The sequence below is a fragment of the Phyllobates terribilis genome, unplaced genomic scaffold (genome assembly GCF_046119375.1).
Source record: "Phyllobates terribilis strain yellow unplaced genomic scaffold, ASM4611937v1 Scaffold_9__5_contigs__length_417890890, whole genome shotgun sequence".
Taxonomy (NCBI): domain Eukaryota; kingdom Metazoa; phylum Chordata; class Amphibia; order Anura; family Dendrobatidae; genus Phyllobates; species Phyllobates terribilis.
In genome coordinates, this window is record NW_027362769.1 from 394,200,828 (window position 1) to 394,220,220 (window position 19,393).

The 19,393-nt window shown below is 46.3% G+C and overlaps 1 protein-coding gene across 1 annotated transcript in view; it reads left to right on the forward strand.

Moving 5' to 3' along the window:
- The window catches only part of PRRT2 (proline rich transmembrane protein 2), a 36,134-nt gene extending 19,245 nt beyond the window's left edge, over positions 1-16,889 (forward strand). The window contains exons 2-4 of the mRNA XM_073648784.1: positions 192-706; positions 3,564-3,696; positions 15,735-16,889. Of these exons, the coding sequence (XP_073504885.1) occupies positions 281-706; positions 3,564-3,696; positions 15,735-15,742 (567 nt within the window). The 5' untranslated portion in view covers positions 192-280 and the 3' untranslated portion in view covers positions 15,743-16,889. The remainder of the gene's footprint in view (positions 1-191; positions 707-3,563; positions 3,697-15,734) is intronic.
- Positions 16,890-19,393: the final 2,504 nt, after the last annotated feature.

Genomic DNA, 19,393 nt, shown 5'->3' on the forward strand with positions numbered 1-19,393 from the left:
ACATTGCGTGTCCATGATATAATAAGGGTAAATAACATTATCGTATGTAGAGAATGGTCCCCGCATACACAGTGTATGTTATGGATCAGGTGGTCTTCTTGGTTTTTGTCCCCAATGTCCTTGATAATAGCTAACATCTGTATACTCACCTGCCCAGTATATGACTCTTCTATTTCTTCCTCTTTTTTTAGAATTCCGCTCTTGCTTTCCTTCTTGACGTCTCTCTTCTGGGCCCATTTTTCTCCCTTCTTTTCAACCTTATCCACTGGCTCCTATACCCATGGCAACACCTCCTGCAGATACAGGGCCTCCACCTGAGGTGGAGACTACCCCAGCGGAGCCCTCAGAGCCAGTATGTTCTACCACGGTGGTGGTGGTAGAGGAGCCAGAGCCTGCTCAGGAGGCTGCTGCATCTGAAGTGGAACCATCTGTGACCATCCAATCCAAAGCTTCATCGCTCAATGACCTGAAGGCCCAGCCGGCAGCCAACGGAGGCCCTCGAGCCCCCAGCCTGACTGGTTCAGAAGGACGTCTGGCTCAAGCCGCATCCAACTCTCCTCGGCCAAGTCTCTGCCGACAAGGGTCTACTGCCACTGCCAGCGGCGTTGAGCCAGAAAAGCCAAAGGACTATCTGCTCATTGCCATCCTGTCCTGTTTTTGCCCTATGTGGCCAGTCAACATAGTGGGCTTTGTGTATTCGATCATGGTAAGGAAATAAATGTCTATTGTGTATTGTGGTTATGGAGTATGTGTGCATTGGTCCTTTACATCATATTTGGCTCTTGGCCGCTGTCTCCATCTCTAAACAACGCATGAGTTTAGTCATCTTCCCATGGAAAGTGCCTGGGGTATATGAGATGCATCTGGGGATGGGTGTGCAGATGGTGGTCAAGTGTGGTCCAAGCTGGCCATGGCTTTCCTGCAGTTTTTGGTTACATTCCTTAATCCCAAGCATTACTTACAGACGTGTTGTGACGCGCCCAGTGGCACTCATGCGCCGCAGGGGCGCCACAGTTGCATGTTGCACGGTTTTTGCGGTTGGGTGTAGAGAATGGCAGAGAATAAATTACGCCTGAGTACAGCGCATGGCAGACAGGAGATGGATGGAAAGGAAGAACAGGTCGTAAAGCACTCAACCAAACCGAAGAGAAAGGGAAAATAGGGAGGGATGAAATCTCAGACATTCATTCCATCAGGAGTAAGATGGAGAAGCGAAGGCTTTCTAAACGCGACACATCGAGAGGAAGGAACTCTCACTTAGTGCAGAAGATCAATGCAGATTTCTACGACAGGCTTGTTAAGTGAGATGGATTGAAATAAAGTGAAAGCGATGAATATTTGCAGACGACTCCAGGCCGGGGTTAGATGAATGGTGCGGAATATATGGCAGACGCACCGCAGTGGGGGACACTTCATCTACTCCTAATATTAGGGTGGGTAGACTGATAGATGTGAGATGTTCAGTGGAGGAGCTGGGCTGGGAGGTGACGGTCAGAGATGGATAAACAGGTGGTTGTGGAAGGCAGAAAAGGTGATGAGGAGATTGAGGAGCAATCAATGAGGAATAATGATGTTACGGGATGGATGGAGAAGGAATTGATAGAAGGTGATGAGTGACGTAGGGGGATATATGGCCAGAGATGACAAAGTGAAGAATGATAAAGCTTGGCATGTGCAGAGGGATGATGAGTGATATTGGAGGTAGGTCATGAAGAACGTTGAGCCTAAGTGGTGGAGAAAGGTGGAGGTGAATGGAAGGATGATGGAGGTAGGTCATGTACGACATTGTGCCTAAGTGGTGGAGAAAGGTGGAGGGTGCATGAATGAGGAGTGTTGATGGAGGTAGGTTTTGTAAAAAGTTGTGCCCAGGTGCTGGAAAAAGGTGGTGGTACATGGATGATGAGTGGTGATGGAGGAAGGTTTTGCAGGAAATTGTGACCAGGTGGTGGAGAACGGTGCATGGATGGATGATGGAGATAGGTCATGTAGGATGTTGTGCCCAAGTAGTGGAGAAAGATGCATGGATGTACGGTGGGTGATAGGTGGTGGAGAAAGGTGCATGGATGGATGATGGAGATAGGTCATGTAGGATGTTGTGCCCAAGTAGTGGAGAAAGATGCATGGATGTATGGTGGGTGATAGGTGGTAGAGAAAGGTGCATGGATGGATGATGGAGATAGGTCATGTAGGATGTTGTGCCCAAGTAGTGGAGAAAGATGCATGGATGTACGGTGGGTGATAGGTGGTGGAGAAAGGTGCATGGATGGATGATGGAGATAGGTCATGTAGGATGTTGTGCCCAAGTAGTGGAGAAAGATGCATGGATGTATGGTGGGTGATAGGTGGTGGAGAAAGATGCATGGATGGATGAAGGAGATAAGTCATGTAGGATGTTCTGCCCAAGTAGTGGAGAAAGATGCATGGATGTATGGTGGGTGATAGGTGGTGGAGAAAGGTGCATGGATGGATGAAGGAGATAGGTCATGTAGGATGTTCTGCCCAATTAGTGGAGAAAGATGCATGGATGTATAGTGGGTGATAGGTGGTGGAGAAAGGTGCATGGATGGATTATGGAGATAGGTCATGTAGGATGTTGTGCCCAAGTAGTGGAGAAAGATGCATGGATGTACGGTGGGTGATAGGTGGTGGAGAAAGGTGCATGGATGGATGATGGAGATAGGTCATGTAGGATGTTGTGCCCAAGTAGTGGAGAAAGATGCATGGATGTATGGTGGGTGATAGGTGGTAGAGAAAGGTGCATGGATGGATGATGGAGATAGGTCATGTAGGATGTGCCCAAGTAGTGGAGAAAGATGCATGGATGTACGGTGGGTGATAGGTGGTGGAGAAAGGTGCATGGATGGATGATGGAGATAGGTCATGTAGGATGTTGTGCCCAAGTAGTGGAGAAAGATGCATGGATGTATGGTGGGTGATAGGTGGTGGAGAAAGATGCATGGATGGATGAAGGAGATAAGTCATGTAGGATGTTCTGCCCAAGTAGTGGAGAAAGATGCATGGATGTATGGTGGGTGATAGGTGGTGGAGAAAGGTGCATGGATGGATGAAGGAGATAGGTCATGTAGGATGTTCTGCCCAAGTAGTGGAGAAAGATGCATGGATGTATAGTGGGTGATAGGTGGTGGAGAAAGGTGCATGGATGGATTATGGAGATAGGTCATGTAGGATGTTGTGCCCAAGTAGTGGAGAAAGATGCATGGATGTATGGTGGGTGATAGGTGGTAGAGAAAGGTGCATGGATGGATTATGGAGATAGGTCATGTAGGATGTTGTGCCCAAGTAGTGGAGAAAGATGCATGGATGTATTGTGGGTGATAATAGACATAGGTCATGTAGGAAATCGTGCCTAGGTGATGGAGTAAGGTGGAAATGTATGGACTAGGAGTGATGGAAGAAAGTTTTGTAGGCATTTGTGCCTAAGTGGTGAAGAATGGTCCATGAATGGATGATGGGTGACATGATGGAGGAGAGCAATAGATGATGATGTAAAAGGATAAAATGAATAGGACTGGTACTAATTCTACTCATTCCCTTTACCGCAGTCCCGTAACAGCCTCCAACAAGGCGATGTGGACGGGGCCCTCAGACTGGGTCGTGTGGCCAAGCTGTTGAGCATCGTGGCGTTGGTGGGTGGACTCCTGATCATCACTGTGTCCTGCGTCATCAACTTTGGAAGTAAGTTCCCAGATTTAGAGAATCCGTCATGAGTATTTACCCACATACAACAGCAGCAGGGTCAGTAGTAGATGTAAGTAGTACATGAGCCTCGTATGTCTATCTGTGGGGCACGGTCAGAAGCTTCAGGTGAGCTTTCCGACCAGGTACATAACAGTAACATATGAGCCGAGGCGTACATACTGTGTATATAAGATCGATATATAGACATCTGATGAATAGATATTAGGTGTATCCATACATGTGAGATACATAGAAAATCGATAGATATGGGAGATACAACATAGAGGAACTTAGAACACAAATCTGTCAATTCGTGCACCCACCAGCCACAGGGCAGGTAGGATCCAGCGCTAATCAAACACAGGATAAGGCTGTGTGTGCAAAGAGTTTTTCAAGGAGTTTTTGGAGCAGAAACTTAGAGGAAACTCTCAAAATCCTCTTCCAAATTCCAGAACACCTCAAACTTTTCTAATTTCAGCTCTGAAATCTTAGTAAAAAGACTCTGTGTGCACAAGGCCATAGACTGATGGGAGGAACTCGGCCAAACATGGAGGCAGTCACCACCTCCAAATGCATGAGCTGTAAAGAAAGGCTCCGAAAACTGAGTTTCCAAACATTTTATAGGTTGTAAAGAACTGAAAACGTTCATTTATGGAATTTGGAGCATTAAGATGTCATATTTACTGAAATCTAAAGCTTTTTCAATCAAAAAACATCTTCAGAGGCCAAGTTGCATGTAACATCTGAGCCTTCTGTGATGCCACAATTCTTGAACTTGTGAGTTTTTGGAGAGTTTCTGCTTGAATTTCTTTGCTGGATGTCAGAATCGCCCCCAGAGCTGCTGTTCTGATGGGATCGGCCTCCCACCCTCATAGATCTTCTTCTGAGGACACTCCAAAGGTTCTCAATAGGGTTGAGGTCAGGGGAGAACCTTTTATGACCATAGCAGCCAATGACTCAGGTCTTCATGCAGCATGAAGATGATTTTGCTATGGATGACGCAGTTCATGGTTCTTCTTCTTGTACCGTGGAAGAAAGTGGTCAGTCAGAGACTCTACTGTATATACTTTACTGAGATCATTTTCAAACCTTCAAGGACCCTAAAGGGGCTACCAGCTCTCTCCCCATGATTCCAGTCCAAAACATGACTCAGCCCCTGCTTGCTGACATCGTAGCCTTGTTGGCACATGGTGGGCATCCACCAACCATTCACTGCTCCATCGATCTGGACCATCCAGGTTTGCACGGCATCATCAGTAAATAAGACTGGTTTACAATGAGTCTTCATTGGCAGCCATTTCTGCTTGTGAGGGCTGTTTAGGGGCAGCCGAATAGTAGGTTTATGTAGACCTAATAGTAGGTTTATATAGAACTTCAGCCTCTGGAGTATTCTACACCTTGAGGTTCGCGGGCCTCCAGAGGCCCCAACAGCTTCACATACCTGTTTGCTGCTTTGTAATGGGATTTTAGCAGCTGCTCTCTAAATGCAATGAATTTGTCTGGCAGAAACCTTCCTCATTATGCTTTTATCTGCAAGATCCTTCCTCATTATGCCTTTATCTGCACAAACCCGTCTGTCCTCTGTATCAGCCACAAATCTCTTCACAGTACAATGATCATGCTTAAATATTCATGAAATATCTAAAGTTTTCATTCCTTGTCCGAGGCATTGCACCATGAGACACTTTTTGGAAGCAGAGATTCTTTTTCTTTCCCATATTGCTTGAAACCTGTGGCAGCTTAATAATGTGGAACATACTTCTTAAAGATTATTCTGTAATTGGGCACCTGGCAACTAATTATCAAAGGTGTCTGAGATTGATTTTAGTGCTCCAAATACCCCAAGACACAACCGTCCATGAGGCTATGGGAAAAACAAAAATTACATCTTTATGACACTGACATCCAATTTGCAGAATAATTTGGAATTTGGTTTAGTTAAGTGTGAGCTAGATAGATAGATAGATAGATAGATAGATAGATAGATAGATAATATACAGTTCTAAATATTCAGATGGATAAATATATTTTAGATAGATAGAGTCATGGCTGAAAGTGTTGGCACCCTTGCAATTGCTCCAGAAAATGAAGTATTTCTCCTAGAACACTATTACAATTACACATGTTTTGTTATACACATGTTTATTTCCTTTGTGTGTATTGAAACAACACAAAAAAAACACATAAAAAAGGCAAATTGGACATAATTTGACACAAAATCTCAAAAATGGGCCAGACAAAATTGTGGGTAAACAACTTTGTTTCAAGCATGCGATGCTCGTTCACACTCACCTGTGGCAAGTAACATATGTTGGCAACATGAAAATCACACCTGAAACCAGATAAAAATAGAAGAAGTTGACTCAATCTTTGCATTGTGTGTCTGTGTGTGCTACACTAAGCATGGAGAACAGAAAAAGGAGAAGAGAACTGTCTGAGGACTTGAGAACCAGATTGCCTCAGTGTCAGTGCGAACTATCTGTCGACATTTGAATGAAATGAAACACTATGAAAGGAGACCCAGGAGGACCCCACTGATAACACAGAGATATGAAAAAGCTAGACTGCGGTTTGCCAAAGCCTACATGACTAAGCCTAAATCCTTCTGGGAAAGCTTCTTGTGGACAGATGAGACCTAGATAGAGCTTTCTGGTAAAGCACATGATTCTACTGTTTATCGAAAATGGAATGAGGCCTACAAAGAAATGAACACAGTACCTACAGTCAGATATGGTGGAGGTTCAAAGATGTTTTGGGGTTGTTTTGCTGCCTCTGGCACTGGGTGTCTTGACTGTGTGCAAGGCATCATGAAATCTGAAGATTACTAAAGGATTTTGGGTGGCAATGTAGAGCCCAGTGTCAGAAAGCTGGGTTTGCGTCTTGGAGCATGGGTCTTCCAGCAGGACAATGACCCCAAACATACTTCAAGAAGCCCCCAGAAATGGATGGAAACAAAGCGCTGGAGAGTTCTGAAGTGGCAGCAATGAGTCCGGATCTAAATCCCATTGATCGCCAATAATCATGTGTAGAACAAAACATGTGGAATTGTAATACATTTCTGGGAGAAATACTTCATTTTCTGGAGCAATTTCAAGGGTGCCACCACTTTCGGCCCTGACTGTATTGATGCATAAATGCAGATAGATATGACAGAGGCCGCCGGGTCTCCCCATTAATCAGGCACAATGAGGAGCCCCCTCCTAGTCGTGCCATGTCAGGGCTCCAGTGGAGCGGGGCTGCGGGTCAGCAGCCGGTGGCAGGATCCGGTGAAGCGTGACAGACAAACGACGCACAGGACTCGCTCTCTCTCCTGTAATTTCACTTTCCATCAATCTCTCGGGTTTCCATTCAATCTTTCGAGGTCTCTTCTGCTTTTCTGGTCCCATCTCATCCTCTCGTCAGTAATGGCCGCCTGCATCTCTGTGGTCGTATATTTCCTTCTCTTTGGCTCTGCTCGTTGTGACATTTATTTTTTTTCCCTCTAAATGACATGAGGCTGTCCTGTAAATAATATATATTGCGTGTCCACAGGATAGATGCAGGACCACTGAGGTGCATCCGTTCATGGGAATGGCCCGGTTTTGCTGCGGTTTTCACAGAGCTCTGAAAACAGTGGCGTTCCCCCGTGAGCTGGGACAGCCGGAGCACAATGGGGCGGCCATCAACCCCACCGGCATTTCTGTTTCAGCTATAGTGAAAAAGGGAGACGTCACCTCCCGGTTCCACCATTCGGCCTGTGCGTCTGAGTCCCAGAGCAGCAGGCACCATGATGTCACTCGATCGCGCCTGCTGCGAGAAGCCTCAGTCCACACACGGTGCAGTCAGGAGCAGAGCGCTGGGGGAACGGGGCGAGGTAAGTCATAATTGGGTGGGGGTTTTTTCATCATTATTTAGTACTTGTGGGGCCAACACATTGTGTATCTTGCTGTGGGTAATCATACTATGTGTGGGGGGGAGGGCGAGAGGGGCCATCATACAGTTTGAGGGGCTTTCAAGACATCATACTACGTATGTGGGGGGCTTGGTGGCCATCAATATTGTGTGTGGGAGGCTGAGGAGAATCATACTGTTTGAGGTGATGTGGGGACCGTATCACAGTTTGCTGTCAGGTCATTCTACAATGTGGGGGGCTGTTGTGACATCATCTTATGTGGGGGGCTGTGTATGACGGCATCATACGGTGGGGGAGGGGATGTGGGACATCATATGGATTGGGGGGCTGTGGAGTCATTATATGGTGTGTGTGGGAGGGCTGTGCTGGATCATACTGTTTGGGGGGATTGTGAGATCCATCATGCTGCAAGGGTAGACTGGGGGCATCATAGTGCGTGGGGGGCTGTGTGGGCCATCATACTGTTGGGGAGGGACTGTGGGGGTTTTAACATATGGATGGGGGCTGTGTTTCCATTATATGGTGTGTTTGGGAGGGCTGTGGTGGATCATACTGTTTGGGGGGGGCTGTGAGATCTATCGTACTGCAAGTGTAGACCTGAGCATCATAGTGTCTGGGGGGCTGTGGGTCATCATACTGTGGGGGGTCATTGTATGGATGGGGGCTGTGGGTTCATTATATAGTGTGTGTGGGAGGGCTGTGCTGGATCATACTGTTTGGGGGGACTGTGAGATCCATCATACTGCAGGGGTAGACTGGGGGCATCATAGTGTCTGGGGGGCTGTGGGACATCATACTGTGGGGGGTCATTGTATGGATGGGGGCTGTGGGTTCATTATATAGTGTGTGTGGGAGGGCTGTGCTGGATCATACTGTTTGGGGGGGCTGTGAGATCCATCATGCTGCAGGGGTAGACTGGGGGCATCACCGTGTTTGGGGGGCTGTGGGACATCATACTGTATGGGAGGCTGTGTTTGGGGCTGTTGATCATTGCACAAGGGTGGAATGACCGCAGCGTATGATTTACTTATGATTTATAAACTCTATGAACAGCAGTAAATTATGAGGTTGTGATTCTCTGCTACAGATAAGAATACAATCACCCCCATCATCACATGTATCAGCGGCAGCAGCGAGTCACAGACTTAATTCTGCTCAATATTAAGTGATAACATTTATATTAAAATAAATTAAATAATAATAATAATTTAATAATGTTAATATTGAGCCAAATTAATTTCAGTCTATTGGTTGGGCCTCTACAATGGTCAGTGTCTCTCACGTGGCCACTCGGGAACATTCATTGCCCACCCCATCTTTAGAAGCTTTGGAACAATGGTTGTGACGATGGATATTAAAATTTATAGTATAAAACTCTGTAACTTTTTTTCTTATAAAAGGATATGGGCAACTTTATTTTTTATTTAAATGCTTATATTTTAGGCTAAGAATAAATCAATACAAATTTTTCAGTGTTTAGCCTTTACAGGCTCTTTGTTTGGCTGCAGAATGAGTTAACTGAGAATCCATGAGTGAGCTCATGTACTGATGGAAGTTCGTAACTCCTCTTTACGATGTTATGAAAGTTTCTCTCCTGTGATGTGGTCTGTGGTCATAAATCAGCACAGAGGAGGTTACAAAAAGACAGATGAAAGAGTTACAAAACTTCCTGTTGGAACGCGCTCACTTAGGGGTTCTCAGGTAACTCATTCTGTAGCCAGCAACGTCCAGGGAAAAACAGAGCCTGCGAAAAAAAAATAAATCCTTTTATAGACAATTTATAAGAAGTCATTTGGATGTTCGCACGTGATCCGTGTGGTTTTGTGTTGCTGGAATAAAAGACGTTAAGTGCTTTATCCCTGGTTAATATTTCATCTGAGGGCGCTCTGCCTTCCTCCATGATTTCCTGTTGGGTGGTGGCTCTTTTGGGGCCTGACAGATGGTGCCCACGTTACATGTAAGAATGATGCCGGCTCTGAATGTGGCGCTGGCCTGGGCAGCGAGCCAGCCTGCGTTATGGATTTCTGCGCCATGCGCTGGCATCGCCCGCCGGGAAGCTGACGGTGCAGCAGATAGGGGGCGGCGCTCTGCTGGAGACACCCGAGGCTCCGTCTAGACAGCTGTGAACTGCGGCCCAGAGGAGTTAAGAGAAAATTGCATCCTCTGTGGTCTGGAAGTAACGCGGTGAATACAGGCGGCAGCCATGAAAAAAGGGAAAAATAGGAAACAGGAGAGCAGAGGCCACAGAGAACAGAGGGGAAGATGGCAGAGAAGTGGCGCTGTGCCCACCAGGGGGAGCGAGCGATACCAGGCCGCTGCCGACTAATGTACTACAGGAAGAAAAATGGAATAACATGTTATACTGTATCTAAGCTTGTCATATGTGATACTGTCTGCTGAGCCGTGTATCTAATCTCATCAGGGTGTACTGTACACTGCCTTGAAAAAGTCTTCACATCCCGTGAACTTTTCCACATTTTTTCGCGTTACACCCACAAACTTATATGTACTTAAATTGTGACGTGTATATGTAGTCAGCCCCCGAGTCAGTACTTTGTAGGACCACCTTTCTCTGCAGTCACTGCTATAGTCTTTAGGGGTCTTTCTCTCCAGCTTTCTCTGCTGCAGTCTTTTGGGTCTGTCTCTCCAGCTTTCTCTGCTGCAGTCTTTTGGGGTCTGTCTCTCCAGCTTTCTCTGCTGCAGTCTTTTGGGGTCTGCCTCTCCAGCTTTCTCTGCTGCAGTCTTTTGGGGTCTGTCTCTCCAGATTTCTCTGCTGCAGTCTTTTGGGTCTGTCTCTCCAGATTTCTCTGCTGCAGTCTTTTGGGTCTGTCTCTCCAGATTTCTCTGCTGCAGTCTTTTGGGTCTGTCTCTCCAGATTTCTCTGCTGCAGTCTTTTGGGTCTGTCTCTCCAGCTTTCTCTGCTGCAGTCTTTTGGGTCTGTCTCTCCAGCTTTCTCTGCTGCAGTCTTTTGGGGTCTGTCTCTCCAGCTTTCTCTGCTGCAGTCTTTTGGGGTCTGCCTCTCCAGATTTCTCTGCTGCAGTCTTTTAGGGTCTGTCTCTCCAGCTTTCTCTGCTGCAGTCTTTTGGGGTCTGTCTCTCCAGCTTTTGCTGCAGTCTTTTGGGTCTGTCTCTCCAGATTTCTCTGCTGCAGTCTTTTGGGTCTGTCTCTCCAGCTTTCTCTGTTGCAGTCTTTTGGGGTCTGTCTCAGCTTTCTCTGTTGCAGTCTTTTGGGGTCTGTCTCTCCAGATTTCTCAGCTGCAGTCTTTTGGGGTCTGTCTCTCCAGATTTCTCTGCTGCAGTCTTTTTGGGTTCTGTCTTTCCAGCTTTCTCTGCTGCAGTCTTTTGGGGTCTGTCTCTCCAGCTTTCTCTGCTGCAGTCTTTTGGGGTCTGTCTCTCCAGCTTTCTCTGCTGCAGTCTTTTGGGGTCTGTCTCTCCAGCTTTCTCTGCTGCAGTCTTTTGGGGTCTGTCTCTCCAGCTTTTTCTGTGGCAGTCTTTTGGGGTCTTTCTCTCCAGCTTTCTCTGCTGCAGTCTTTTTGGGTCTGTCTCTCCAGCTTTCTCTGTGGCAGTCTTTTGGGGTCTGTCTCTCCAGATTTCTCTGCTGCAGTCTTTTTGGGTCTGTCTCTCCAGCTTTCTCTGTGGCAGTCTTTTGGGGTCTGTCTCTCCAGATTTCTCTGCTGCAGTCTTTTTGGGTCTGTCTCTCCAGCTTTCTCTGCTGCAGTCTTTTGGGGTCTGTCTCTCCAGCTTTCTCTGCTGAAGTCTTTTGGTGTCTGTCTCTCCAGCTTTTTCTGTGGCAGTCTTTTGGGGTCTTTCTCTCCAGCTTTCTCTGCTGCAGTCTTTTTGGGTCTGTCTCTCCAGCTTTCTCTGTGGCAGTCTTTTGGGGTCTGTCTCTCCAGATTTCTCTGCTGCAGTCTTTTTGGGTCTGTCTCTCCAGCTTTCTCTGCTGCAGTCTTTTGGTGTCTGTCTCTCCAGCTTTTTCTATGGCAGTTTTTGGGGTCTTTCTCTCCAGCTTTCTCTGCTGCAGTCTTTTTGGGTCTGTCTCTCCAGCTTTCTCTGTGGCAGTCTTTTTGGGTCTGTCTCTCCAGCTTTCTCTGCTGCAGTCTTTTTGGGTCTGTCTCTCCAGCTTTCTCTGCTGATGTCTTTTGGGGTCTGTCTCTCCAGCTTTCTCTGCTGAAGTCTTTTGGGGTCTGTCTCTCCAGCTTTCTCTGCTGCAGTCTTTTTGGGTCTGTCTCTCCAGCTTTCTCTGCTGAAGTCTTTTGGGGTCTGTCTCTCCAGCTTTTTCTGTGGCAGTCTTTTGGGGTCTTTCTCTCCAGCTTTCTCTGCTGCAGTCTTTTTGGGTCTGTCTCTCCAGCTTTCTCTGTGGCAGTCTTTTGGTGTCTGTCTCTCCAGCTTTTTCTGTGGCAGTCTTTTGGGGTCTTTCTCTCCAGCTTTCTCTGCTGCAGTCTTTTGGGGTCTGTCTCTCCAGCTTTCTCTGTGGCAGTCTTTTGGGGTCTGTCTCTCCAGCTTTCTCTGTGGCAGTCTTTTGGGGTCTGTCTCTCCAGCTTTCTCTGCTGCAGTCTTTTTGGGTCTGTCTCTCCAGCTTTCTCTGCTGAAGTCTTTTGGGGTCTGTCTCTCCAGCTTTGCTCATCTAGAGGTGACATTTTGCCCCGTCTTCTTTGCACACTCGTTCTCGCTCAGTGAGTTCGGACGGAGACGTCTGTGATCAGTAATTTTCACGTCTTGTCACAGATTCTCTGGGATTTGGGTCTGGATTGTGACTGGGCCGTTCACACACAGGAATCTGCTCTGGCAGGATGTTTAGGGTCGTTGTCCTGCTGGAAAGTGAACCTACACCCCGGTATCAAGTATTCTGGAGATTAACAGGTTTTCCTCCAGGATTGCACTGTATTTAGCTCCATACATCTTCCCATCACCTCTGACCAGATCCCTGCCCTGCTGAAGAAAAGCCTCCCACAGTATGATGCTGCCACCATGTGTGACGGTGGGGATGGTGTTTTCAGGGTGACGTGCAGTGTTAGTTTTCCCCACACATACAGTGGGGAAAATAAGTATTTGATACACTGCAAGTTTTCCACCTACATAGAATGGAGAGGTCTATAATTTTTATCGTAGGTCACTTCACCTGTGAGAGACAGAATCTAAAAATAAAAACCTGAAAATCCCATTGTATTATTGTTATATAATTAAATTGCATTTTATTGCATTAAATTTGATCACCGACCAACCAGCAAGAATTCTGGCTCTCACAGACCTGTTAGTTTTTCTTTAAGAAGCCCTCCGACTCTGCACTCATTACCTGTATTAACTGCACCTTTTTGAAGTCGTTACCTGCATAAAAGACACCTGTCCACACAATCAATCACACTCCAACCTCTCCACCATGGCCAAGACCAAAGAGTTATCTAAGGACACCAGGGACAAAATTATAGACCTGCATAAGGTTGGGATGGACTACAGGACAATAGGCGAGCAGCTTGGTGACAAGGCAACAACTGTTGGTGCAATAATTAGAAAATGGAAGAAAAACAGGATGACTGTCAATCTTCCTCGATCTGGGGCTCCATGAAAGATCTCGCCTCATGAGGTAAGGATGATTCTGAGAAAGGTCACGAATCAGCCCAGAACTACACGGGAGGACCTGGTCAATGACCTGAAGAGAGCTGGGACCACAGTCTCAAACATTACCGTTAGTAACACTAAGCCGTCATGGATTAAAAGCCTGCAGGGCACGCAAGGTCCCCCTGCTCACGCCAGCACGTGTCCAGGGCAGTTTGAAGTTCGCCAAAGACCATCTGGATGATCCACAGGAGGCATGAGAGAAGGTCATGTGGTCAGATGAGACCAAAATAGAGGTTTTTGGTATAAACTCCACTCGCCGTGTTTGGAGGAAGAAGGATGAGTACAACCCCAAGAACATCATCCCAACCGTGAAGCATGGTGGGGGAAACATCATACTCTGGGGGTGCTTTTCTGCAAAGGGGACAGGACAACTATTGAAGGGAGGATAGATGGGGTCATATATCGCGAGATTTTGGCCAACAGCCTCCTTCCCTCAGCAAGAGCATTGAAGATGGGTCATGGCTGGGTCTTCCAGCATGACAATGACCCAAAACACACAGCCAGAGCAACTAAGGAGTGGCTCAGTAAGAAGCATTTTAAGGTCCTGGAGTAGCCTAACCAGTCTCCAGACCTGAACCCAATAGAAAATCTTTGGAGGGAGCTGAAACTCAATGTTGCCAGCGACAGATCCGAAACCTGGAAGATCTGGAGAAGATCTGTATGGAGGAGGGGGCCAAAATCCCTGCTGCATTGTGTGCAAACCTGGTCAAGAGCTACAGGAAACGTCTGACCTCTGTAATTGGAACAAAGGTTTCTGGACCAAATATTCAGTTCTGTTTTCTCTTGTATCAAATACTTATTTCATGCAATAAAATGCAAATTAATTATGTAAAAATCATACAATGTGATTTTCTGTTTTTAGATTCTGTCCCTCACAGGTGAAGTGACCTACGATAAAGATTACAGACCTCTCCATTCTATGTTGGTGGGATAAACTTGCAAGATCGGCAGTGTATCAAATACTTTTTTCCCCAACTGTAGCATTTTGTTTTTAGCCCAAATATTCATCTGACCAGAGCCCCTTCTTCCACATGCTTGCTGCGTCCCCTACATGGCTTTTTGGAACCTGGAAATAGGACTTCTTATGGCTTTCAAAAATGTCTTTCTTCTTGCTGCTCTTCCATAAAGGCCAGATTTGTGGGGTATGCGACTGATAGTCATCCTGTGGACAGAGTCCCCCCCCCCCCCCCCCCGAGCTGTGGATCTCTACAGCTCCTCCAGCCACCATGGGCCTCTTGGCTGCTTCTCTCATTAGTGATCTCCTTGCTTGGGATGTCAGGTTAGGTGGACCGCCATGTCTTGCTAGGTTTGTAGTTGTGCCATACTCCTTCAGTTTTTGGATGATGGATTGATGCTCCGTGAGATGTCCAGAGCTCAGACTATTTTCTATAACCTAACCCTGCTTTCCTCTTCTCCACAACTTTATACCTGACCTGTCTGGTGGGCTCCTTGGTTTTCTGCTTTATCCCTGACCTGTCTGGTGGGCTCCTTAGTTTTCTGCTTTATCTCTGACCTGTATGGTGGACTCCTTGGTTTTCTGCTTTATCCCTGACCTGTCTGGTGGGCTCCTTGGTTTTCTGCTTTATCCCTGACCTGTCTGGTGGGCTCCTTGGTTTTATGCTTTATCCCTGACCTGTCTGGTGGCCTCCTTGATTTTCTGCTTTATCCCTCACCTGTCTGGTGGGCTCCTTGGTTTTCCTGATGATGTTTGATCCCTAATGTTCTCACACAAATCTGTGGCACAGCTGTGGTTATACTGAGGAGCAATCACACCCAGGTAGACGCAATGTACTAATTATGTGACTTCTGGAGGTGATTGGTCACTCAGGATGTTATTTAGGGGCATCAGGCTGCAGGTGGCTGAGTACTAATGCACAGAACAATTATCAGATTTATATTTTGTAAATAATTAGTAAACCCCGTATCATTTCCTTTACGAGTCACAAATTCTTGCTCCTTTGTGTTGATATCATATAAAATCTCAATAAAATACATTTAAAGAGGTATTCCCATCTTCAAGATCCTATCCCAATATGTACTAGCTGTAATAGTAACATATTAACAAATACCTGCAATTACAAATGTAGTATAGTTCTTCTGATTCGCTATGTCACTTACCCCATGTAGAGGGCATTGCAGTAGCTTAGGTAACCATGGTCATGACCACTAACAATTAATTGTCACTATAAGAGTGGTTGTTACCATGGATACCTAAGCTACTGCAATGCCCTGCACATGGGGTAAGCGACATAGCTTATCAGAAGAACTATACTGCATTTGTAATTGGAGGTATTTCCTGATGTTATTATTATTATTATACCTACTACATATTGGGATAGGATCTTGGAAATGAGAATACGGCTGTAGAGTGAAAAAAATGTGGAAAAGTTCATGGGGTATGAATACTTTTTCAAGGCACTGTATGTTAAGCCACTGTATCTAATGCTTTCATGTGTGATACCATGTGCTGAACTGTGGGGGACAGGGTGGACGATGACTTTTGACCTCTGTTCTTTCTTTTTTTGCAGTCTTGTGAACTGGTGCCAGTCCGTTCCCCTCTGCGGACATCACGGGGTGAGGGGACCCCAACGTTTCATAGAAAATCCTTCACATTTCCACAGAGACACCAGCCAGGGAAATGAGCGAGACCCCGGGAGCGAGTGTGAGAGGATGTGAGTGTGTCTGAGTGTGAGCGGATGACGACTCCTGTGAGTGCCTGTGTGTCTCCTCATCCCATTGTGATACATACATATATCCGAACCTGATCCTGTCCTACTAATAACGACAGGAAAGAAAGCACATACATCACACGTATCGCCACACCCATCATACAGCACATACATCATACGTACCGTCATACACATCACACAGCACATACATCCCACGTACTGCCACACACATTACACCGCACATACATCACATCTAACCCAAAACACATCGCACAGCACATACATCACACACATTACACAGCACATACATCTCATGTACCGCCACATACACCACACAGTGCATACATCACACATACCCCCACACACAGCACACACATACATCACACACATCACACCGCACATACATCACACATACCCCCACACACATCACAAAGCACATACATCACACACATTACACCGCACATACATCACACATACCCCCACACACATCACAAAGCACATACATCACACACATTACACCGCACATACATCACACATACCCCCACACACATTACACCGCACATACATCACACATACCCCCACACACATCGCACAGCACATACATCACACACATTACAGAGCACATACATCTCATGTACCGCCACATACACCACACAGTGCATACATCACACATACCCCCACACACATCACAAAGCACATACATCACACACATTACACCGCACATACATCACACATACCCCCACACACATCACAAAGCACATACATCACACACATTACACCGCACATACATCACACATACCCCCACACACATTACACCGCACATACATCACACATACCCCCACACACATCGCACAGCACATACATCACACACATTACAGAGCACATACATCTCATGTACCGCCACATACACCACACAGTGCATACATCACACATACCCCCACACACAGCACACACATACATCACACACATTACACCGCACATACATCACACATACCCCCACACACATCACACACATTACACCGCGCATACATCACACATACCCCCACACACAGCACACACATTACACCGCTCAGACATCACACGTACCATTACACACATTACACTGCACATACTTCACATGTACCGCCACACACATTACACCACATACATTGTTCTCATTATACCGCACACTCCTCCACCACACATATTACTGCAAATATCCAGCCACACACATTATACAGCACAAATTTGATTGCACACATTACTCCGCACAAACACCGCAAAAATCTCATTGCATATATTATGCTGCACTCTTTTCCCACAAATATTACTGCAAATATTCTGCCATACACATTACGTCACACACACATTACATCACACACACATATTAAACTGCACACATTACACCGCACACATTAACACTGCACGCATTAAACCATAGAGATATTACACAGCACACACATTACACAGCGCACACATTACACAGCGCACACATTACACAGCGCACACATTACACCGCACACATTAACACCGCGCACACATTACACAGCGCACACATTACTCCGCAGACACACACTATTACAATGTTGCTGATGTCCTCATTGGTCTATCTCTAACGGTGCAGTGGTGACCTCCGGTGGTCACTGTATGTATAGCAGGTGCATGTATTATTAATGAACTCACCTCTGGTGCTGCAGGGCACCGATCTATTAACCCTTCATCTGCTACAAGACAGCAGAGCACGTCTCCCTCCTCCCCATCCAATCCGAGGCCTGCCTATCATGAGACATCACTAATTGTTTACTAAAAGCTCTGCAGATCCTCACTCACCGGCCTGCAGAGCATCTCACCTTCATTCTCCCATGTGCACTATAACCTTTCAGGCTGGTTTTCACAGTATTATTAACCCTCTCCCTTCCTACACTGGTCACACGGAGGAGCTGGCTGGGTCGATTTAACCCTTCATCCTTCCACATCAGGGATAAGAATCCTCTGCAGAGCATCTCACTCCGGCCGGCCGCTGTCTCCTTATCTATCCGTCTACTATCTGATGACTGTTACCTGTAATACTCACCTATGGTCCTGCATGCTGCTTGTAGTACATGCACGCAGGGGAGGGCTCCTCACCCCTCTTTCTTCTATGGGGGAGAGAGGGAAAGTGATGGAAAGACGAGGTGAAATGATTTTCCTAGAGAAGAGAGAGACACTTGAACTTTTTTATTTTTTTTATAGCCATGCTGGGACTTGTAGTGGCGGGCGAGCAGCATTTGCTTCTGTTTTTTATTTGCAGGTAGATTGCGAGCCTTTGGGACTCAGATCCCTTTGAAGTTAGTGCATCGTCTAGGACACGTGGCCAGTAAAGGCCTGCACCAGTATAAATTCTGCACCAGTATATTAGACTGGTCAGGCTTAGATGCCGCCGCGCTGCACATAAGACCCCACATCATTTAGTCATTCGGACCCCCGGGTCCTGCACCCACTGAGCATGGCGGGTCCTGCACCCGCTGAGCATGGCGGGTCCTGCACCCGCTGAGCATGGCGGGTCCTGCACCCGCTGAGCATGGCGGGTCCTGCACCCGCTGAGCATGGCGGGTCCTGCACCCGCTGAGCATGGCGGGTCCTGCACCCGCTGAGCATGGCTGCCGCCGTCCACGTGTCTCTCTCTCCTGCCTCTTTTCTTTATATACCTGTTGTGGGGTGGGCATCGGGGGGGGGGGGTATTGAGAATGTATTTTTATTATATCATGTTCTTGCAGGAAACTTTACTAATATACGAGGAGCATGTCACGTGAACCAGCGATGTTTGTATATTCTGCACATTTTTGTATGAACTGAGCATGAAATGAAATAAAATATTTATGCATGAAATGACGACCTCCTCGTGTGTCCACGTCGCTCGTAGACGCAACCGCAACATGTAACGCTCTATCTTACAGAGTGTAAAAAATAAATACACCCGGCACTTTACCTTCATAGGCATCTTTAAAACATTTGGTAAAAAAAAAAAAAAAAAAAAAAAAAATTAAAAACCCAAGAAAAAAACTAAATGAGCATATACCATGTAGTAAGTAAACAGTAATAGTACATGTGAACAACATATGGGACTTAGACAACACTATTTTGATAAAAAAAAAAAAAAAAAGCTTAAAAGCCGTCCCACCGCGACAAGGTGACCCCAACAGGACGGTCCTAACCTGTCTCTGGTATTAAAATTTCACCCTGTGTCAGCCGACCAGAGCAGGATACAGTCCTGACTGTTCAGCCACCTGTCTGTGGAAAGCTCCGGCTCATTTCTTTGGTTTTGCAAAAAAAATAAGATAGATTAAAAAAAACAAAAACAAGTTGAATAGTAAGAAGGGGATAACATGAAGAAAAGTTCCTGAAACCTCCCAGTGGAGTTACCCAACACTGCACAAAGGAGAGATGACCCTGAAAGAATGTGACTGGAGGTGATCACATGAAGAAAAGTTCCTGCATTTCCAACTGTGGTCACTGAGCTTGTACAAGGTACGAATATGTGATTGGAAGGAGGGGTGATA